At 30.3% G+C, this 23,657-nt stretch overlaps 3 protein-coding genes and 2 pseudogenes across 4 annotated transcripts; all 5 read left to right on the top strand.

Moving 5' to 3' along the window:
• The first annotated feature begins 3,129 nt into the window (after positions 1–3,129).
• Positions 3,130–3,988, top strand: LOC105166829 (norbelladine synthase). Its single transcript, XM_011086319.3, has 2 exons — positions 3,130–3,388; positions 3,498–3,988. Exons 1-2 carry the CDS (start codon positions 3,205–3,207, stop codon positions 3,782–3,784), a joined length of 471 nt encoding a protein of 156 aa, XP_011084621.2. The 5' UTR covers positions 3,130–3,204; the 3' UTR covers positions 3,785–3,988.
• A 1,937-nt stretch (positions 3,989–5,925) lies between these two features.
• On the top strand, positions 5,926–6,712 carry LOC105166928 (norbelladine synthase pseudogene; annotated as a pseudogene).
• A 4,055-nt stretch (positions 6,713–10,767) lies between these two features.
• Positions 10,768–11,442, top strand: LOC105166929 (norbelladine synthase pseudogene; annotated as a pseudogene).
• Positions 11,443–15,641: 4,199 nt separating this feature from the next.
• On the top strand, positions 15,642–16,523 carry LOC105166930 (norbelladine synthase). Of its 2 annotated transcripts, none has more exons than XM_011086451.3 (2): positions 15,642–15,931; positions 16,021–16,523. In XM_011086451.3, exons 1-2 carry the CDS (start codon positions 15,748–15,750, stop codon positions 16,353–16,355), a joined length of 519 nt encoding a protein of 172 aa, XP_011084753.2. In that variant the 5' UTR covers positions 15,642–15,747; the 3' UTR covers positions 16,356–16,523. The 2 variants fall into 2 exon arrangements, with proteins under 2 accessions (XP_011084753.2, XP_020551185.2); XM_020695526.2 differs by having other exon boundaries at positions 15,803–15,931; positions 16,005–16,523.
• A 3,073-nt stretch (positions 16,524–19,596) lies between these two features.
• LOC105166830 (norbelladine synthase) lies at positions 19,597–20,359 on the top strand. The gene is made up of 2 exons (XM_011086320.3): positions 19,597–19,825; positions 19,907–20,359. The coding sequence occupies exons 1-2, from the start codon at positions 19,642–19,644 to the stop codon at positions 20,212–20,214; spliced, it is 492 nt and encodes a 163-aa protein (XP_011084622.1). The 5' UTR covers positions 19,597–19,641; the 3' UTR covers positions 20,215–20,359.
• Positions 20,360–23,657: the final 3,298 nt, after the last annotated feature.

The following is a 23,657-nucleotide window of genomic DNA, read 5'->3' as shown; positions in this document are numbered from 1 at the left end:
GAAGAGTTATGAGGATAATTTAGTTATAAAAAAAATTATTTGATCTACTATACGTCAGTAATAAATCAATCAGAGGTAAATATAAATATTTTCTGATTTTTTTATTAATATCAGCAAATTCGATAAATTTTTACTAACAAAGTGATTTATTTATTAGACGGAAGCAAACATCATGATGCTGGATGTAATTTTTCAAACTACAAAAAATGTACATATAATTACACCAAATTTCAGATGAGGAGAAGCATAATCATCCCTATAATTTATATAAAAAAAACTATAAAATATATATACTTGTAATAATAAGAGAATATAAATATGTACAATATATATCAGTAAATAAATAATATTTATTCCTTTTATTTCTCCAAGCCGGCAGCCTCCCCTCGCCCCTTCCCTGCCTTCATAATTCATTATTTTCTTTCAACTCACTATTTATAGTTCTCTCGCCCATTCTACATATTCTTTTTCCACTCAAGTTTAATGTAATATTTTTTACGCGATGTTTATGTAAGTTTTGCATTTAAATAAGGAGTATAATTGTAATTATAATTATAACCTCTTAGAATGTAGCTGTTATTTTATTAAAAAAAAAAAAAAGAGTGTGCGTATTTTGGCCTTGGCCTAATCTCAGAAAGTATCGATATTTTTATCGTAATTTTTTTTATTTGTCTACACATTGTGTGTGCGTGGACTGCTAGTATATTTAAAATAAACCTGAAACACTTTTGAGAAAATTATATTTTTATTTTTAAGATATCAAGTAAAAATAATTTAGTATTTTATAATATTAAAAATATATTCAAAAATATTTAAAATCAACAATAATTCGAATTAATTAAATAAATAATTTATTAAATAATATATAAATTAATTAATAATATATTATTTATTAAAATATATATAAATATCAAAGAAAGGGGCAAAATACATTTTCTTTTTTTATATAATTGTATTTTAAATAATATAGGAGATTTTTTTACTATAAAATTAATAAAAAGGCAATATAGAGGGGGGGTTATGCAATTTCCTTAATTATTGTCGTATTACTTCATATATTTAACATCACATGTGATTGTCCATAAAAAAAAAAAAAAAAAAAATCACATGTGACATCTAAGAAAGACAAAGAAGTGCAAACTCGGAAAAGATTCCCCGCCAATAATAGAGTGTAAATTACAGCTAGTGGTACAATTATGAATATTATTTTATTATTTTAAAAAATTATAAATAATTAAAATAAAAAATAACTATATAGCCTCTGATCGATGAAGCGAATATTACTCTGTTGATTTTTTTAGAAAAATAAAAAAATCTATTTTAAAAAATATAAAAAGAAATTGAGGATAGGTATAACGAATAATTCATATGCAATATTAGTCCATAAGAATATTTAAATATATGAATATATTAAATTATGATTCTTAATGCAAAAGGCCATTTTCATTAGTTTATCGTAAAATTCTGATGGAAGCATAACAGAGGCTAAAAGAATAGATGCGCTATTAGACGAATATTAATGGATTGGAGTAGAGAGTATTTTTACGGATTAGATTTTTTATTATAAATTGTTAAATTTTCTACTCCATTCAACGTATACCCGTCATGCGTATAACATTTTTTTAAATAAAATATAAGACATAATATTTATAAACATGAAGTATGTATGTTGAATTGAATAGAAGATATAATAATATTTGAAACATAAAATTCGATCCTGTATCTTCAGGCTTTAGGACAAGCCAATATATTTGCTGCCGACCTACTTCATCTAGGGGTGGGCATTCAGATTGGGTGGTTTCGATCGACCCGACCGGATACAATTTAACTTAATTATCATCGTACCACTCCACATATTTAACCCCACGTGTAAATATCTAAGAAAGACAGAGAAGCAGAAATACGACAACAAGTCAACGAAAACATGATTCACGAGTAGTCATTGTTCATGAGAAATTCATTAATTGATGGAGAGGGCATCTTGTCTTCATCCTACACAACAACCCAATATATTAGCTGTCAACTTATTTTCCCATTTGAATTTTTATTTCAATTAATTGGATATGGCATATTCGGTTTTATATATATGCATAAAAAAATTATGATACATAAATATCATTTATTTTAAAGTTTTATTATGAAAAAATTGATAATATGAAAATACTTATAATAATAATAAATATTTTTTTAAAAAAATATTTGAAGTAAAAGAATAAGAAAAAATATTAACTAAAAAAATAACTATTTTAAAAAATAATTTTTTACCACTTATAGTTAGTGGGTAAATGTGAAAGTTAGTAAATGGAAAAAAAATCGACCAAAAACAAGGAAAAGCTGTGCTCTCCCTTAATATATAACTAATTATTTGTGGGACACTATGTGTGTACAACTTCTATTAATATTATTTAAAATAAAATATTTATAAAATTTTATTATTTAATAAAAAATATATAAAATAATAAATTAACATTAAAATTATAAAAAAATAGTGACAAAAAAAATAATGACAAATAAAAAAAATAATTATCGAAGTATCATGTGGGAGTTCAAAAGTGAGGTGTGTGGGTGGGTGGGAAGTTAATAATTAAAATAATAAATTAAATTAAAACATCAATCCATACTTTTTCAATTGTATATAGTACAGATAGATATAGATTATGAGGTCATATGAACAGATTTGAGATCACGAGTTCGAATCTCATTGAATGTACGAATATTTGTCTATAAGTGTTTTTCAATTTTGATTTTATCTGAGTTATTGTAATTTATTTATTCCTATTAGCTGCTATATGCTACAACCTAATTACATGATATATTTTTATCTCTAGTTCAGTCCTAACCGTTGGTATTTATATTAATACGTTAATTGAATTGACATAAAGATTGAGTTATTGCAATTTAATTGTCGAAATAAATAATTCAGAATATATGTATATAATATATATTAATTAAAAAGATAAGGTGATATAGAATTTGATAGTGAAAAATTCAATAAAGAGGTGTGAATCATATTCGTTTGAAAATTCCACACCACTCATATATTCGCAATGCACCTATTCGTCTCATTAATTACGATGTGTTCACACTCGATTTGATATTTCTTTTAGACATCGCTGCCATATATAATCCCATCTGTCTGTAAATCTCAAGAGTGCGGACAGTCTCCTTCACGTAGTTGAAAATTAGGGCAAAAAAGGGGGGAAAATGGTGCAAACAAAATCGCTGGAGATAGGGGTTAAAGTATCTGCGAAAGAAGCGTGGACGGTCTACGGCACCCTCCTACTGGCCAAGATCGCCGTCGAAGAGCTTCCCGATCAATTCAGCAAACTCGAGGTCCTAAATGGCAATGGCTCCGCCGGAACCATCATCCAGGTCTTTTACACTCCAGGTATATATATATATATATATGTATTGATGATAATAATAATTATTGTACGTGATTTTTGAATCTGAAATTGATGATTGACGGCGGGAGGCGATGATGAAATTGAAAACAGGGTCGACGCCGCCATGGTACAAGGAGTTGTTCAAGGTGGTGGACGACGTGAGACTAGTGAAGGAGGCGGAGGTGATTGAGGGCGGGGCTTTGGAACAGGGGTTTTCATATTTCGGGACGGTGTTGGAGGTGAAAGAGAAGGAGGGGGCGAAGGAGGAGTGCATCGTCAAAGGCACCATCGTGTATGAGTTGAAAGATGCGAGCACTCCGGTATCCACTGACGGCCTCCTTACCATCCTGAATCTTGCTGCAGATTACTTGATCAAACACCAGCACCACTGCAACTGACGCAGATCCTTCTCATATCCCTTCCCCTGTTATGAATCAATTCAGATCCTTCTCATATCCCATCCCCCTGTTATGAACCAATTTCATCCCCTTTAATTTCAAAGTATTTATGAGTCCATGTTCTGTATTTGAATAAGGGATGGAGTTTGGGACTGTTTTTCCAAAGACATTGAATAAAAACAATCAGTGACATCACTGTTTTGATGTTTTCTCCGTATATAAGTAATTCATTCAACATCATTCCGCCCCGGCCTTCAACTGCAAATATTTATCTCACTACATTTCTCCATGACCTTGTATCTTAAGCAATGATTTCAAAATCGAATCCAATAAGTTGTTGGGTTATTGAATTATTCGTCCGATTGATTGGACTCGACTTGAAAAAATCAGTTGATCTGGACACCAATACCATATATGCAGTAGCTAGGCGGCTTTTAATAGTAAGTTTTAATATCTTATGATTCTTATCCATATTCGGGTTCCAATCAATCCTGTCGCCCTAAAGTAGGACCCCTTCTTTGAACTTAGTTCTCAAAAGATGACCTATCCGATATTACAGCAACAATATAATCACCAAAAATGATTATCCAAAAATTAGGACAACTACATATCCTAACTATTTGACCTATTCTTTAATCACATCGGTTTTTTTTTTTTTTTAATCCAGCTAAGTATTGATTTGTTCACATTATCACTTGTATCTTGAGATAGGAATCCGAATTACGTAGACAAAAGTTTAGTGAGATTAGAAATGAGCGCGCACGAAATGGTTGAGGCCGAGGGAGAGCTGACTGATGGGGGGAGTGTAGTGGTTGGCTGCGGTGGTGAAGGAAGAGAAAAAATGTAAGGAAATATTTTTTAAAATTATTTTTATTTTATATATTTAATTATGTAAGTATATATAAATTAAATATGAATCATAGATTGAAATTAAGAAAGATATCTTCCGTTGCTTCTTTTTGAAAAACAACTATGATTTATACTAGTAAATATGGACTGTTGATCTCTATCGGTCAAAATTTAATGATCTATGAAAAAGAAATATATATATTTTTTTTGTGTGTAAATACAATACAAATTATATTACGTGGAAGTAAGACACGCAGATTGTATCTTTTTTAAAAGTTTAAGAGGCTGCATTCACCTTTTTTGTTTTGTTAAGAGGGTAAATTGTATTTAACTCATTTTATATGTGATGTATTTGTAATTTGACGTATTTGTACTATTTATTAAGTAGAAAGCCCCGAGTAACTACTATGAAAAAAACTCAGAAAACCCTCCAAGACTAGAGCTGGTAGTACATGTGTGTTGATTACAAATATGAGTCTGAAAATTGTATTTTTTTTTTTAGCAATTTAACCCTTGTATTTCTCATTTTATGGTTGCACCCAATTTAATATATAATATATATAATTTAATAATTCTTAAAATAATATATAAATATTTATTAGTATGGACATATTATTTTATATGTAAATATATAATATTATATTATTTTTTAATATAACATTCTTTTAATTACATAATTAAATTAATTAAAATGAATTTTAAAAAAAGGCAGCGAAAGAAGAGGCCGTGGCCGCATTCTCCTCACCCTAGTCGGCTAGCAGTGTGGGCGATCGTCATCACCCATGGCTGTGAGGGCGACCGCAGACCTAAAATTAGTAGTATTTTTAATAAACTATAATAACACATATATAATTGTATCCAACATGTCATCCAACTCATTTTCTAAAGTCATATTGGAACAAAAATTTTCAAAAAATATCCAATTGGCATGCTATGTCTTTTTTTCAGTCAAAATCCAAAATTCCATCCGTCGAAGGACTAAATTTCATAAATTTTGAGACTTAATGGACTTATAAAATAATGGGCATAATTATCGGACTAAAATTAATATTAAACATATTTAAAGGACTAAAAAAATAATTTTGTCTATATAAAATTTTAATTTTATATATTATAGATATATTATATGTATATTTTAATTAACTATACAATTTCTTCTTATATATATGGAGGTATATTTTAGTCATCGCTTTTAAAAAAGATAATTCAAATTGACCAGGGATAATATGAGTTTTGTTTGTAATATAAGAATAACTTTTTATATTTAAATATTTATAGAGAATTTTTTGATAATTTATCAGAGGTCAAAATGAATTTAATCCAAAAATTTTACAATCACGCGACAGTTTATTGGTTGAGATCTGATGAGAAAGCTCGAATTTCACATATAAATATTGGTTGCATCTATCTATAAATCTGAAGTGCGCGTAGTCTCCTCAATTCACAAAGCTGAAAAATGGTGGGAAGAGTTTGGGAGGAGAAGGAGGTTAAGGTACCAGCAAGCGAAGCCTGGAAGCTCTACGGCAGCCTCCAACTGGGCAAACTCGTAAAGGAAGCGCTTCCCAATGTCGTCAGCAAAATCGAGGTCGTACAAGGCGATGGCTCTGCCGGAACCATCCTCCAGGTCGTTCTCCCTCCAGGTACGGCCGGGCTGACATCGTACAAGGAGAAGTATACGGTGGTGGATGACGAGAGACGAGTGAAGGAGGCGGAGGTGGTGGAGGGCGGGGTTTTGGATCTGGGCTTTACACTTTACAGGGTCCGGACGGAGGTGATCGAGAAGGAAGGGAAGAAGGAGGAGTGCGTCGTGAGAGCGACCATCGAATACGAGTTGAAAGAGGAAGCTGCTGCAAATGCTGCGCTGGTTTCCATTGAGCCTCTCGTTGCTGTGATGCAGCTTGCTGCAGATTACTTGACTCGGCACTCCACCACCACCACCACCACCAACTGATGCAGATCCATCTCCTATTCCTTCTGTGTTATCAATTTCATCCCATTTAATTTGGGATTGGAGTTTGGAGAGGTGATGTTTCTTCAAAGACTTTGATTCAAATAAATGGGACAATTACATTTCCTACATGATGTTTTGGTGTAATTACTCGTCGATCTTATGTGGTTGGTTTAAAAAATACATATAGTACTCATGAGATTTGTTTTCATATAACAAATAGGTCATTTTGTTCGTGAAAATTAATTAAATTTGTTGATATTAATATAAAAATTGAATGAAAATTTATATTTACCCTCGATTGATTTGTTACTAATTTATTGCAAGTCAAACAAATTTTTTCCAAACTAAATTACTCTTATAACGGTGAAAATATGAAAATATGCATTTTCACATGCATTAACATGTCAAGACATACGAGGGTAATTTGGTCATAAATATTTATTTGACTTGCAATAAATAATCAATAAGTCAATTAGAAGTAAAATATAGATTTTTATCCTTTTTTATTATTATTATCAACAAATTCAATTAATTTTGCATAATGAAGAAACTTATTTGTTAGACGAAAATAATTTCAAAAGTGTTAGATGTAATTTCTCAAATTATAATTTATTTACGTATAATTATCCCAAAATAATATGTATCATGACTATTTTAATATTTTCTCCGCAAATAAATAATGCATTCATCATCATTTCTGCCGGCCTGCAACTACAATACATATATTTATCTCACCAAATGACCATCACATTTCTCTAAGGCCTTGTACCTTAAACAATGATTTGATAATCGAATTGGATAAGTTAATGAACTACTAGTCCGATTGGTTGGATAGACTTGAAAAAATCGAGTTGATCACGACCACACAATTGTCATGATTAAAAATAAAATTATACCCATTAAATTAGACAATATAATGGTTAAAATTATTATGAATAAAAATAAATAATCATAGTAATAATTATTATTTTTACGAATGTGGCTAAAATATATATTATGAATAAAAGCTATAGCAAAAATATTTATTATGACTCATAATCATAAAAATAGTTTCAATGGTATGTAATCTAAACTTTTACATCTATTTGTGTTTAATCATAATTAATACTAATTATTTACCAGGATTTTAATTTATACCCAGTAGTAAAGTTTTTTCTAGTGATATTAAGTGGAAATATGTAGAGTAACTAACTATGAAAAAATATTGGGATAATTATAATTTTGGTCCTCATATATTGCCTTTAATTTGTTTTTAGTCCCTAAACATATTGAAATTTTACTTTAATCTTTCAATTTTTAAAATATTAATAGTTTCGGTCTTAGGCTTAATTAATGATCATTTTACCCTCTTAGAGAAAACATATAGTCCAACTATCTTTTCCCTATGCTTATGATAAGGTCCAATATGTTTCAGAAAAAAAAAATAAAAAAAATAAGCCTCTATAAATTCAATATACCTTTCTTTGACTGTTTTGTTTTCGGGGCATTCCAAGTCCTCGATTTTAGGACTTCTAACCACATTAACCGGGAATACTGATGACTTGAAATACCCAAAAACAAGGAGAAAGGTATATGGAGGCTTAATTTTATTTTTGAAAGCACCTTCTATTTTTTGTATATTTCATTTAGGCCTGACCTGGTTTAAATAGTGTGCACATTACTACTTGTGATTGTGTTCTGATTAGAATCCAACCCATGAGGGTGGAATTATATTGTCACCCAGGTTAAAAGTATGCAGATTTAATTTTGATCGCCATTTTCTCTTTACCATAATCATTTTTTTGGTAAATTTAATTTTGAACATTTCACATTTGGTTCTTTTTTTTTTTGGGCAAATTTAGTCCTTTGCTGATAATTTTGATCTTCTTCATACTAGAATATATCTCATTTTTTGTCTTGTAACTATAGGTCATTAGCTAAAAAATTATCAACGAGGGACTAAATTGCCAAAAAAGAACCAAATGTTAAATGTTCAGGACTAAAACTGACAAAAAAGGGTAAAATATTTTAATGGAGTAAGTTACAAGATCAAAAGTGTTAACAACCAATAATTATAGTACCAAAATATAATTTTGCCTAAGGAATAATATATAATAAGTAAGGGAGTAAAGGTCACTTGTGTAAAAAAATTTAACACCGTTAGGTGAATTTAACGGAGAATGACAAGTGAGCTATGGTTAATAAAATAGAGGGGATATTTTGTCTATTTTTTTAATAACGGAGAAGGATAAGTGAGCTATGGTTAAAACATATGTGGAGTTTTATGCATTTTCACCGGTATATATAATTATGACATAGCTATTGTGACGCCCCAAAAATTATAATATAATTGAGGGATTAATTGGTAAATTTTTATAAAACTTAGTTAATTGGTAAATAAATTATAGGTCATAATTGGAATATAATAAAACTTGAACGAATTAAATTGGAGTTGTTATAATATTTGGGGACAACTTATATTAATTAAGAAAATTTAGAAAGGATGTAATGGTATTTCGAGAAAAGTCTAATAAAAAAAAAATATATATATAATAATAGTATTATGTATATATATTAGTAAATCATATATGCATATATTAGTATATGTATATATATATTAGTACATAATAATATACATATATATACATATATGAAGAGAGAGAGAGAGAATTGAGCCCCACCTCCCACCGCCTCACTCTCTCTTTCTTTTTGTTGTGTTGCTTGTACACATACATTCACACACATACATTGCACACAACACAGACATTTTTGGTGGAGAAAGAAAAAGGAAACAGAGGTACGAAAGGTTGTAATTTTAATTTTTATTAATTTATATAATTATATTATTTAATTAATTCATTTATTAAATATTATTTATATTAAGTAATGTATTATTTAATCGGAATATTTTATGAGTTTGGCTATTTAAAATATTGTCGGATTAAATATCAAATCGGATATAAAAATTATATCGTTGGTTAGTTAGATTATTAAATTTATTAGATTTGAATATTACTATAGCTAATTTATACAATTCCATCAGAATTGTCAACCAAATACGCAATTCTACGTATTGTATGTAATTAAAGTGTATATATTGTTTTACGTTACTAGTTGCTTACAAGAATGGTGATATGTGAAAATGAGGGAGTGGTGGAAATTGAATATAATTGTGGTGTGAATACTTTTGATGTGTTGAAAAGCCTATAAGGCGATATGAAAAGTGCTATGTGCGAAAAGAAAGTGTTACGTGCGAAATGAAAATGCTATGTGCGAAATGAAAGCGCTATGTGCGAGATGAGATCGATGAGCCGGCTGTCAAGAGGATTCACTAAAATTTAATAATGGTGAGATTGAGTTGGCGGGAAAAACACAATATCACCTTCTGGTAAGCAAACTAGGGAAAATGAAGTTTAATTTGATTTGTATATATAATATTGTGAGTTGATAATACCTATTATGACGTGTTGGGATTACATATGCAAATTAATTAGATGGTTATGTGCAAATGTATATATATGAAGGCATGAATTACTATAAGTATGATGTTTAGTGTAAATATAGCCCTTATAGCGAAGGGGGTGCTACAACTATGATCTTAAAAAGAAGAGTATATATATATTTAACATCACATGTAGCATCTAAGAAGGCCGATTCAAATCATACAAAAGTAGGGCAAATCCTACAACTTAAGTTTGAAACAAAACATTCCCTCCAAATAATAAATGTTAATTAATTATTAAAAAATCAAAGAAGACTTCTTCAGACTTCAGAACAGGTCAATACATTCACTGTCACCTATTTTTCGAATTGGATTTTTTTATGTTAATTTGTTTAAATTTTATTTTAAAAATAAAAATTATCTCATCTATTTTAATAATTAAATAATTTATATACATAATGTCTGTGGAAGGTAACTCATTTTGGGACCCACAGCCAACACGAGGTCGGGAATCGGCCGACTAATGGGCCTAACAAGAAAGAGGTTGGATATTAATAGAACTTAAAAAAAACAAAAAATGTAATAAAATTTGAAGTAAAAAATTCATTTAATCTATTTTGTCGATCATTAACTACGGCACAACTCATATTTAATTGATCAAAACTTATGCTAATCATAATATATATTTATTGTGCAATTGGTTCTAATCTAATTGTACCTCATCTGGACTAAAATTTTGCATTTAAATATTGCCGGCGTCATCAATATATAAATGTAGTGAAGCGCGCATAGTCTCCTTCACAAAGTTGAAAAAGACGGGAAAATGATGGGAAGAGTATCGGAGGAGAGAGAGGTTAAGGTACCAGCAAGCGAAGCGTGGAAGCTCTACGGCAGCCTCCGGCTGGCCAAAATTGCGGAGGAAGCGCTTCCCAATGTCATCAGCAAAGTCGAGGTGGTAGAAGGCAATGGCTCCGCCGGAACCATCCTCCACGTCGTTCTCCCTCCAGGTACAACGTGGCTGACATCGTACAAGGAGAAGTACACGGTGGTGGATGACGAGAGACGAGTGAAGGTGGCGGAGGTGGTGGAGGGCGGGCTTTTAGATCTGGGTTTTACGCTTTACAGGTTCCGAATGGAGGTGATAGAGAAGGAGGGAAAGGAGGAGGAGTGCATCGTGAGAGGCAGCATCGAGTACGAATTGAAAGAGGAAGCTGCTGCGAACGCTGCGTTGGTCTCCATTGAGCCCCTCCTTGCTATCATGCAGCTTGCTGCAGATTACTTGACAAAAAACTACAACACCAACGTCTGACGCAGATCCATTTACTGTTCCTCCCGTATTATCAATTTCATCCCATTTAATTTGGAATGACTTAAGTCATTGACAATTAGTCCAATATGTGATGTATTTGAATTTGATAAGAAAAATTATTATCTGCATGCAGCAGACTTCAATAATATCATGAAAGCCATAGATGGGGTTTGCATGCTCAAGGTCTAGGAAAATACCAAGAGAAAACTGATGTGCATATTTTTACCCCATGCGAAATAGATGTAGCGAGCAAAAGACATTCCCTAAGAGACGGAAACGGAGGGGAGGTGGAGGGTGAGGGGCCATTTTGGGGAGGGTACAGAGGGGGTAGTGCAGGCGAAGCTGATTGTTGGTGGGCCGGAGTGAGTGGTTGGCCGGCAGGGGGAGGGCCGGGGGAAGGAAGAGAAAAATTCTAATGAAAGATATTTTTGATATTGTTTTTGTTTAATATATTTATTATATAAGTATATATAGATTGAGTATATATGAACTATAGATTTAAATTATATATGTTGGGAGAATTATTCTTTTAGTTCTTTGACTTTATTCATTATGAGTTTTAGTCGTATAGTATTTCATTTTTTCTATTTAGTCCTTTAAGTTTTAAAATTGATGAGAAATAGTCCCAATTAGAGTTTTCTATATAATTTTCTGGCCAGATTTTAAAAATTAATCAAAAATTGCCCATGTGAGAGACAATTTGTTGAGTTTTCTAATAAATTATACACGTGTATGGCCACGTGTGATGACACATGGCCATTAATTCTGACTGACATTATTTAAATACCAAAATTTTAAAAAAAATATATAAAATTTTAAATTTTTATAATTTAAATTAAAATTACAATATAAAAATTAAATATATTTTAATAATTATATTATATACTATAAATAATATTAACTAGATTTTTATATTATTTATAAATTAATAAATAAATAAATTTTCTTTACCTTTTGAAATATTTCTTTAATATTAACTTTTTAAATATTTTTAATTAAATTAATAATATTTAATTATTTTTTTCTCCGAAATTATCGGTACGGCGATTAGAATGTCACCGCCGTTGCACAAGAGGGCGGCTGCACCGTCGCCCAAATGTATTTCTGATCTGGGCGACGGGCATCACCATCACTCCCTGTGTGGTGGGCGCTAGGGGATTGGGGAGGAGATTGGCGGGGATGGGGTAGGGGTGCAGGGCGCGTGTGTGTGTGGAGGTGGGTGAGAGGTTAATTTTTTTTATATATTATAATTATATTTATTAATATAATTTAAAATTGATTAATTTTTTAATCCTTCTCCAATTTATATTCAAAGCTATAGGATGAAAATCGTCCAAAAATTATCTAACTCCACTGTCATGTCTTTTTTTCAGTCAAAAATTAAAATTTTGACTACCGAACAACTATTTATCATTATTTTTATAGTTTACAGGACTAAATAAATAAAAATATATATTATAGGACTAAAACTAACATAGGGTAAAGTTAAATGACAAAAATAATAATTTTCTATTATGTAAGATATACCATGCTTTAAAAAGAGATTGAATTATAGTAGTAAACATGAATCATTGATTTCTATCGATCAAGATTGAATCTTATGAAAAATGGATAAGAATTTTATTTCATTTTTTTGTGTGTAAAGACATAATACAAGTTGCATTATACGTGAATGAGGTGAATGGGGAGGTTAAATGCATATTTCTAAAAGTTCAAAAGTCTACATTTCGGAGTAGTGGAGAATATTTTATACTTATAGCTATACACTCAAATGATGTGGGAATTTTATGTTCTTTATGATATCTTATGCTGATATTGCTACACATTAGGATGGTGTGAAAATATCACATTTAAATATGACGTATTGTATATTATATAATATTGATTGAGATGTAATGATTGACAAAATTATCAATTGATGTACTTCAGTTAAAATAAACAGGGCCTAAGAGAATCAATGATGATTGTAGATATATTGCGCTAATGATGGATCTATGATTGTTGATATTGATTATTTCGTGATTTTTAATTGTACTAATTGCATGATGAATGAATGTTGGTTGGTGTCTATTACACGGATTTTTTTTTTCGGTAAATATAAATTTTATTAAATAAATGGTAGTATATCGGTACAATACAACATGAAAGGCTAGACAATCACCTCGACAGGTAAAGGGATCTGTCAAAAATGAAAAAGTGCACAAGTACTAATAGAAGGAGGTAAATAAACACTAAATATCCATTATTGGACATCTTCAATAATAAGTTTTCCTACGCAAGGTGCCCCGCGTATTCCTCCATCAAATCGTCGAAAATTGCGCTCACGCCATAAATGGTATATAAGATAGCTCAATAGTGACGATATATTATATTACATGGAATTTCTCTTAGTGCGCATGTGTATATGCACATATATAAACTGATTATTTATACTTATTGAATAAATTACTCATTTTTTGCCATATTTTTTTAGGAAATAAGTCACAGTGACTAGTCGAATTGAATCATACGCAGATCATCATTACTACTAGGTGGGTCAAATATAACATCTTGAGTTGGAAGTTCTAGATATGTGATTATTAGGGACACTAGACTCTTGATAATGTCTATTATTGCTTAAGACGTTATATTATATGTTGCTAAAAATAGAATTTGTCTTATTGAATTAAATGATTTTCTTTTATAAATGGATACATTACAACGATCTCTCTTGAAATTTGGTAAAATTACGAATACTATCTTATTGTTTTAAAAATTACAAATACCCCCCCAATGTTTGATGAAACTATGTAATCCTTGGATAGATGTATGAAATTGTCAACATTGTATTTATTGTATTTTTTTAAAAAATAATAAAATTGAATCGGATGGATGGAAAGTTTTTTAAAATTATAAAAAATTATCCACTTAGTCCATAAAAAAATAAATAAAATTATAATTTTTAATCTATAAGAGCATTTTGGTCAATTCACCATATAAAATGGATGAAAATATCACGAATTGGGCTAATTATTAGACGATCATTAAAATTAGGGGGTTGATAATTTTTCAGACGATAAGGCTCTACTCGTAATTATTCCAAACCTTAAAGGGTGGTCGTTATAATTTACCCTTTATAAAATAGGTTAATAATTATGGAGGGTATATTACTATTTATTGGTTAAATTAGAATTTATGGAGGGGGTACTAAGCTTGCATTTGGAACGTTTCTCCTAAGGTCAAGACGTTCTGTGTAAGGGAGCGGTGCCGCTTGGTCAGCCTGTTGCATAAGAATCCGAAGATTTATTGATGTGCGTCCTCTGGACACTCCAAGCTTGACAGGTGCATTGGTTCCCATGGAAATGAGACACTTTCGATTCACTGCGGATCCTATACATATTGAACGGGTTATGAAATTTATCCGTGCGATATTGCAAAATGAACAAATTTATATCTATATGAAAAAATAATAGTAATTTATCCCCTTATATTTTTTAAAATGAAGCAATTTACCATCCTGCATAGGAAGGTAAACTGCTTAATTTTAAAAAATATAGGGGGTAAATTGCTAATTATTTTTTTTATAAGGAGATAATTTACACATTTACAATATCACATAGGCTAAATTGTATTTTTTTTTCCCATATTAAACTGCTTGGTGCCACAACTACGGTGGAGACTGGAGTTGGGTTTGGCTCGAGGATGGTCACACCTTTAAACTTTGCTTCCATATAATAGATAAATCCCTCCGATTATCTATATTCAATATGCGACTTAAGCATCAAGAGGATCAAAGTCTCCTTCAGCATCATGCCTGGCAAACCTAGCTAGCCGATGAGCAGCATTAGGGAGTTTACGTGTAATCACATTAAATTTCAAAGGAAGTGAGTGTAATTATGTATAAAGAGAAGTGCACATCTTACAATAGTTGGAGGCAAAAGATTCCCTACAAATAATAAATATTAACTAATTATTAAAATCGAAGAAGACATGATTAACAATTAGTTATTGAAACTACCTGTTTTTGTTCAGGCGAAATTAATAAATTGGGGGAGACTAATATTTGCTGCCAACCTTATTTTCGAATTTTTTTATTTTCAATTATATTCTTTTATAATTTATATAATATATTCAAGTTTATATTTACTAAAATTATGCCATTTATTTCATTATTAAATAGTTTATATTCGTAATGTACGGTGTATGTATGAAAATATTATAAAATTGGAAGTAAATCTTTTAATAAATCTATTTTGTCAGTGATAAATCTAAGGCCACCCATACTTAATTGAGACACACGACACTCGTGCACGCTTTTCATCATTAGTTTAAGTTTGTATGTATGGAATTTGGACTAGAATTTTCCACTCAAATATTGCTATGATGATCCATCTCTCTATAAATGTTGAGTGCGTGCGCAAGGTCTCCTTCAGAGAGTTGAAAACGAGGGGAAAATGTCGGGAAGAGTTTCCAAGGAGATAGAGGTTAAGGTACCAGCAAGCGAAGCATGGAAGGTCTACGGCAGCCTCCAACTGGCCAAGATCGTGGGCGAAGGGCTGCCCAATTTCTTCAGCAAAGTCGAGGTCGTAGAAGGCGATGGCTCTGCCGGAACCATTCTCCACGTCTCTCTCCCTCCAGGTACATAATAATAGGAATTATTATGATACATGATTTTGAATGTGGACTGATGATTAACGGCTGATGGGGGAAGATGAAATTGAAAACAGGGACAGGGACGGCGGGGCTGCCATGGTACAAGGAGAAGTACACGGTGGTGGATGACGAGAGACGAGTGAAGGATGCGGAGGTGCTGGAGGGTGGGCTTATGGATTTGGGATTTACACTTTACAGGTACCGAATGGAGGTGATAGAGAAGGAGGGGAAGAAGGGGGAGTGCATCGTGAGAGGCAGCGTCGAGTATGAGTTGAACGAGGATGCTGCTGCCAATGCTGCGTTGGTTTCCATTGAGCCCCTCCTTGCTGTCATGCAGATTGCTGCAGATTACTTGACTCAGAACTACAACACCAACACCACCACCAACCCACGCAGATCCATCTCCTGATTCCTTACCTGTTATCAATTTCATCTCATTTAATTTGGAATTACTTATGTTATTGGGAAGTTCATGTGATGTATTTGAATTTGATCATTAGACTTCAACAATATAATAGTAGGGAAAATGACACTTTTTTTCGTTCGGTAATTCAAGGTCTTTTCATTTTTTGTTTTATTGTCGGAATTCTTATTTTTAGTCCTATAATTTTTTAAAAGTAGTATTTTTGGTCCCATAACACATTTTCGTTATGTATTTTAACCGAAAATGCCACGTGTTTAGTACGTGAGAGTTAGAGCCTTTACACTTATGGTCCCATATGTTATAAGATTTTCACTTTTGCTCCCATAATTTTTAAAAACTAACACTTTTAGTTCAAAACACTTAATGACCACATGACTTTTTTCGTTAAACATCTAATAAAAAGGTGTTATGGGACCAAAAATGCTACTTTTCAAAGTTATAGATCCAAAATTCCATAATGATGAGATCAAAAGTAAAACAACCTTAAATTACGGAATGAAAAATACCAAGAAAAATTTGATGTGTATACTATTTTACCCCGTGCGAAATGGAGAACGAGCAAAAGACATCCCTGAAAAAAGAAATACAAAAAAGAAGAGAAAAAAAATCAATGCAGCCCCTTAAACTTTTAAAAAAAGGACTGTCACAACCTCTTTGCAAGAATTTGTCAAAAGTTTTGATATATTAATGAATTCATAAAACAATGTAATTGATAATAAAAAACATTAAAAATCAAGGAAAGAATTGTTTTTTAATTCATTGACTCGAGATTTTTTCCTTTTCTGCGTGTTGTGAATTTGAATATTTTCTATTGTTTGAAAAGGAATAAATACAAATTAAATCCAAAAAGAATTATAATTAACACATAAAATTATATGTTCCATGAAACAAGAAAGGTATTGAATGCATAAATTCATTTATGATTTTTTTTTATCTATTTTGAGTTTTATATTTATATCAACATACATACTATGTATTATGCAATCTATTTTATTACTTATAAATTTATGTTGAAATTTAGTGATTTCTATAAATTAATCTAAATAATAATAATTTTAATAATAATAATAATGGTTGAAGAATTTTCATTATTTTTATTAAATATATATAATGAGATAAAAAAATTTCAACAATTATGATATCCTAAAGTTCGGGCATCCGATTCATACCAAATTTAAATATATATAAGACCGTGTTCATTGAATCATATCGGATAGTATGATTTAAAATCACATGGTCTGATTCAACGATACACCGTCTTGAATGATCACTTTTTTATGTTTCGAATATCATATCTTGACATCTGTATATCCAATAAGTCTAAAATTTTACCAAACATACTTTTTTGTAAGTTTAATCAAATCTAACAGTTTGATGTGAATTTTGATGGTCCGATTAACCCGTGTTGTTCAACAATATAAGATGATAGTTACATCAATGTGATACTAACATTTATAAATATATAAATCTATTGTAGATTGTGAACATATATTAATCTCAACTATAAAATATTTTTATATTTTTTAATTGCATTATTCCTAATAATGGATACATTTTAAATATTTTAAATTGTTTGATATGAATTTCTTTTGGTATATTTTACTAACTTTAGTACTACTAAACTAATTAGTAGTTTATATTTATAGCAATAAATTAAAATATCATACTATATTTCGATATATTTCTAATATAGTATGCATTATACAATTTATTTTATTACTTATAAATTTATGAAAAAATTTAATGATTCTCATGATCTAATCTAATAATAATAATAATAAATTTAATATAAAAATTTAGCACCACATGTAAATATCTAAGAAAGACAGAGAAGCACAAATCCGACAACAGTGAGAAACAAATAATTATTGAAGTGAAAGATAGCACGTACGATTCCTATGGATCAACCAAATATATTAGCTGTCAACTTACTTTGCGAATTAAAAGATAATGTTATTCATTTTAGTAATTAAATATTTTATATAGGTAACGTTTACATATTAAATATTTTAGTAATTGGATTTTTTTATGTTCACAAAGATAATGATATTCATTCTAGTAATTAAAAGTTGAATAAAGGGGTCCGACCCTTATTCCGATTGAGAAAATTCTGTACCAATCCATATATTCGCCACTCACTTTTCCGAACTGAATCTTTAAGCTACAGAACAAGCGAATATATTTGCTGCCAACTTACTTTGCTAATGGAATTTTTCATTTTAAATTATGTGGAAAAAAATGTTGAGGTAAACACTAAATTTTAATAATGAGTATTTAACACTAAATTTTGATAAAATATTTAAAATTCATGATGTTGCGTAATATATATTTGTAAAATTAGCATATTTTATTTGTTTTAAACATAAATTTCTTATGATTATGGTATGATTGAGGAGGGTGTATAATAACTAGCAATAATAATCGTAGCATCGTAGATTGTGCTATAATTTGGGTTCAACTTTTATTGAGTTTGAATAATACAGATTTTCACGTGGATCAATCTATTGATGGGTCGTATTTGAACATAATTTAACCCTATTTTAACCGATACAAAAGCAAAAAAAAAGATTATATTTATCTCAATTCAATCCATAATGCATAAGGCAAATTCATTGTCTGGACAATATGTCAAGCTCAAATTTGTTATTAACTTTAATTCAGAACTCAATTATTAGCAAATTTAATTTGTGATTTTATTTGATAATTTATTTCAAAATTATGATGTCAATAGTACATTTGTTTAGCTTTCATGCATGTGTAATAAATATTAAGTGATTATAACAATTATGAAAAATAACATGAATTTATCCACTAGTAAGTATTAACACTCCCAACTTTTTTATGAATAATGTCACATAATTTAATTTAACAAAATATTTATTATTCTAAAATTTGAAAAAAAGTATTTTTGAACAATTAATTGGGTTGGGCAGATATGTTTTCTCAAAATGAAGTTGGGCAAGCTGAAATGGAGCATCGCAAGTTGGTGGGCATCTTCAAATTTCACAACGGGTGAATATATTGCTGCGGCCTTTCTACAAGTTGAATAGTTTATTTCAATATTATTTTTTTTATTGTAGATGTGCTATGTCAACATTCTATACTTTATTTAATATATCTAAATAGATATATATCAATCACGCAGCACCATGATTTTTGTGACTTTAATTTCTAATTTAAATATTACTAACATCTACCTATAAATATGCACGAAGAGCGCATAGTTTGCTACACAAATCAAAGTTGAGAAAGAGGAAAAAGAGAGAGGAAAATGGAGGGAGTTGTTTCCAGGAAGATAAAAGTTAAGGCATCTGCAAGCAAAGTTTGGAAGGCCTACGGCAGCCTTAAACTGGCCGAGATCGGGGTGGCAGCGTTTCCCGATAAATACAGTGGATTCAAAGTCCTGCAAGGCAACGGTTACGCTGGAACCATCATCCAAGTCTTTTTTGCTCCAGGTATATATATATATATATGTTGATGATAATAATAATAATTATACATGATAATAATATTTGATTGAAAACATGCACTAACAGGGGTGGAGGGGCCGCCATCGTACAAGGAGGAGTTCTTGGTGGTAGATGATGTGAAACGAGTGAAGGTAGGGAAGTTTATCGAGGGCGGGGTTTTGGAACAGGGGTTTAAAAGTTATGTGGTGACGTTGAGAGCGATAGATCAGAAGGATGGGAAGAAGGATGAGTGCATCATGACAGGTAGCATCGAGTATGCGTTGTATGATGCAGCTGCTATCCCTTTGGTTACCAGCTCCATTGAGGGTCTCCTTGCTCTCATGCAAGCTGTTGCAGATTACGTGATTGAAAACCGCAAACTCATCACCAACTGACGCACATCTATATCCTATTTTCTTTGCTTTTAGTTTCGATGTTTACGATCCCTCTGTTGTGAGTTTATGTTATGCATTTGAATAAAGGAGGGAGTCTGCAGGACTTGCACTCTTTCTTTCAATAAAAATAAATCTATTTTGGTAATTTTTCTATCGTGCATTTTATTATAGTTTCAGCGATATTTTGCTATCTTTTGATGATAAAATATATTTAACCAAGTGATATATTGCAGATCCTGCTTCCAAGAGTTTTAGCGAATAAAAAGTGAAAAGTGAAGCTATAATTAAAAAGTTGACAACTTTATATATCCAGTTAGCGTGCCAATGGCTAAAACTGCGAAAAAATTAACAAAAGGAAGCCCATAATCGTTCTTAAATATATTCCAACTCAAACTTAGTTTAGGAAGGGTTCTACCTGTTTAGAATTATTTTTCTAGAATTGTTTTAGCTATTATTTTTGGAACAGTGTTGTTTTTTGAAATTTATGACATTTTGTTTGTAATTACTAAAATTGTTCCTATTTTTTTTAATTAAATAATTTAAATAATAATTTAAAATTTATAATTAATTATTAAATTTTAATTATATGTATGAGTTTAATTAATTGCATAAGTATTAAATAATAATTATGAAACATGAATAATTAGCAAAATTATATAATATTAAAATAAAATTATCCAGTTACAAAATATAAAAAACATTAATGATTGAAGATCAAAACTGTAACAGGCCTATGTTGGAGGACCAAAATCGAATTAGTGCTAATATTTGAGGATCAAAAGTGTAATAATCCCGTTAAATAACTTGTGGTAACACAACATAATTATCAGTCAGAGTGACTGATTATGTTGTGGGGAATGCACAATCTAATTTAAATAAATATTTCGTAAGAATTTATTGGTTATAAATATTGGACGTTTCTAGTTCTTAATTAATACGGTTGGTAAATTAAATTTTGAAAACATTCCCAAGGTTGTTTAGTGATTACAAATTTGTAAGGTTTTACAGACAGATTAGAGATGGAAATTTATAAGGTTTTACAGATGGATTAGAGACGGAATATTTTTGCACCAATAACCAACGTTTGAATTTCCCTCATTTTCTTTGGCAAGAGTAGAACATGTATTAGAACAGTACAATTGAAAACAAACCATTTCAAATTAAAATTTCACTAATGTACTATTTAGATTGGAACTTTTTGTGGTGGAACGGTAATTTAAAAATCGTTCATAGTGGAAAAATTACAAGATTTTATAAGTTAAATGAAATGAAAGTAACATATATATATATATATATATATATTTATATAGAAAATTAACAATTTGACAATTTTATACATCCAGTTAAGCGTGTCCAATCCTAACACTGTGGAAAACTGACAAAAGCAGGAAGCCTAAGACCAATCCTAATATATTCCAACTCAAACTTAGTTTAGGAACGATTATTCCTGTTTAGAAATACTTTACTAGAATTGTTTTAGCAACGATTTTTCTAAGAGTGTTGTTTTGAAATTTATAACATTTTGTTAGTAATTACTACAATTGTTCTTAATTTTTTAATTAAATAATTTAAATACTAATTTAAAATTTATAATTAATTATTAAATTTAATTATATGTATGAGTTTAATTAAATATGTATAATAATTTAGTTTGATGTGACAATATTTTGAGAAAAAGAAAATTTCATCCTATAACTTTGGTTTGAATTCATTTTGATTCTTATCTTTGGCAATATTAGATTTAGCCTTTTTATCTATCGATTTTGCATGGATTTGGTCCTTTAACCTAATTTAAGACTCTTTTGCTCTTTTGATGGTGAAGGCTAATAGTCCATCATAATGCTCTAAGTATAATTAATATAAACAAATATTTCTTCAATAAACCTAAACTCTAATACCATTTTAGGCGAGCATTAACTACGAGATGTAAAATGAATGAATATATAGACTAAAGTTGCTCTTAAAAAGCTGTATAAGGGTAAAAATATCTAGAATTAGGTCAAATGACTATAATTAAGCATTTTGAAAACTACCGGATTGAAACTAAAATTGGTAAATATAAAGGACTCAATTTAATAGCAGACAAACTTAAAGGACTAAACAGATAATTTTTCTAATATTTTTTACATATAAATATTGATGAATAGTAATTGTTTAGAAATTATCATATTTTTTTTCTGCAAAAGTAAGAAAAGGTAAATAAATTAACCAAAACAAGAGATGGGTAATTGTATAAGACGGGGGCACTTTTGTCCCTTCAAAGAGGTCAAAGGTTGAAAATGTCATCCTTTTTATTTATTTAATTAATACAGATAAGGTTTTAGCAATTTTCATACAACACAGGGGGTGAAAATGATGCAAAATTTTCAAAAGGAAAAGATGCCCGATCAGTAGAATCCCCAAATAAAAAAATCCTTATTTTGTCCACCTCAACAAGTTTTGGTCATTTTAAAATACTTTTAGTTGTCGGAATCCTACAATTGTCATAAAAATAATAATAATTTTGGGTTAATTGCTACTTTTATATTTGGAGTCCTTATTTGGACATTCCTTTATATTCAGGGTAGTTTCATGGCCTTTCTATTGATTTAAATCATCCTCTAACTGATTCATCTTACACAATAGCAAATTTGAAATTGCAACTTAATTTGGTTCTTTTACACATAGGGCTATATCTCTCCCATCTAAAAAAAATTGCATCCATTTAGCGTAGTCGAGTTCACATAAATGTTGAATCTTTTTTCGAATTGATTGGTCCACGATATCCTCAAACGAACTTGTTCCCCACAACAGCACAAACATCTTGGTTGTGGATCGGGTGAAGATGATGATGACATTTTGACTCAATTTTATAATGCTGCATAAAAATAAAAAAATAAATAGACCAAAATCGAACACAAAAAAAGTCCAAATCTACCATTGCACATATATTCCACAATAAGACGCTCAACGTCAAAATTCAAAAGTTCATACACAAACGTTCTCAATTCTGATTTATGAGGAAATTAACATTGCATTTACCATCCAATATTTATCTCAAATCCCGACTCGCAAAACTCCAATAATCCAAATACATTTATCCTATTCTTGAACCTTTCTTCCTCAATTTTATGAGAACTTGAAGTTGATGCGATTAGTTCAATCTGATGTTAATCATGCATGTGAAGCTAACACTATTGGAAGCTTATCAACGAGTGCGCGCAAGTGAGAGCGAGAGGGCATGATGTGTAACAGGTTGATAGTCAACTGTTATGTTGGATCCAAATTTGGTGCAGTGTGCATGTGCCAAAAGGGTGTAGAGTTTTTCTTATTGATTGTGTTTTTGTTTAATAAAACCTTATCATCGTTTAATTACCATTAAAAAAGAAAAACAAATAAATTAACCGGAAAGTAATAAGTTATTTGCTAATTGGATAATCATTAAATTAAACAAAGATGCTTAT

Source organism: Sesamum indicum, linkage group LG7, assembly GCF_026168435.1.
Source record: "Sesamum indicum cultivar Baizhima isolate 11 linkage group LG7, ASM2616843v1, whole genome shotgun sequence".
In the NCBI taxonomy this organism is placed as follows: domain Eukaryota; kingdom Viridiplantae; phylum Streptophyta; class Magnoliopsida; order Lamiales; family Pedaliaceae; genus Sesamum; species Sesamum indicum.
Note: the sequence above shows the minus strand (reverse complement) of the source record. Positions and strands in the feature narration are given on the sequence as shown.

Excerpts from the sequence above, each read along its gene's own strand:
- LOC105166829 (XM_011086319.3), top strand. The coding sequence starts at position 3,205 with ATGGTGCAAACAAAATCGCTGGAGATAGGGGTTAAAGTATCTGCGAAA. Across the intron at positions 3,389-3,497 it reads CCAGGTCTTTTACACTCCAG|GGTCGACGCCGCCATGGTAC; the intron begins GTATATATATAT and ends AATTGAAAACAG.
- LOC105166930 (XM_011086451.3), top strand. The coding sequence starts at position 15,748 with ATGTCGGGAAGAGTTTCCAAGGAGATAGAGGTTAAGGTACCAGCAAGC. Across the intron at positions 15,932-16,020 it reads CCACGTCTCTCTCCCTCCAG|GGACAGGGACGGCGGGGCTG; the intron begins GTACATAATAAT and ends AATTGAAAACAG.
- LOC105166830 (XM_011086320.3), top strand. The coding sequence starts at position 19,642 with ATGGAGGGAGTTGTTTCCAGGAAGATAAAAGTTAAGGCATCTGCAAGC. Across the intron at positions 19,826-19,906 it reads CCAAGTCTTTTTTGCTCCAG|GGGTGGAGGGGCCGCCATCG; the intron begins GTATATATATAT and ends ATGCACTAACAG.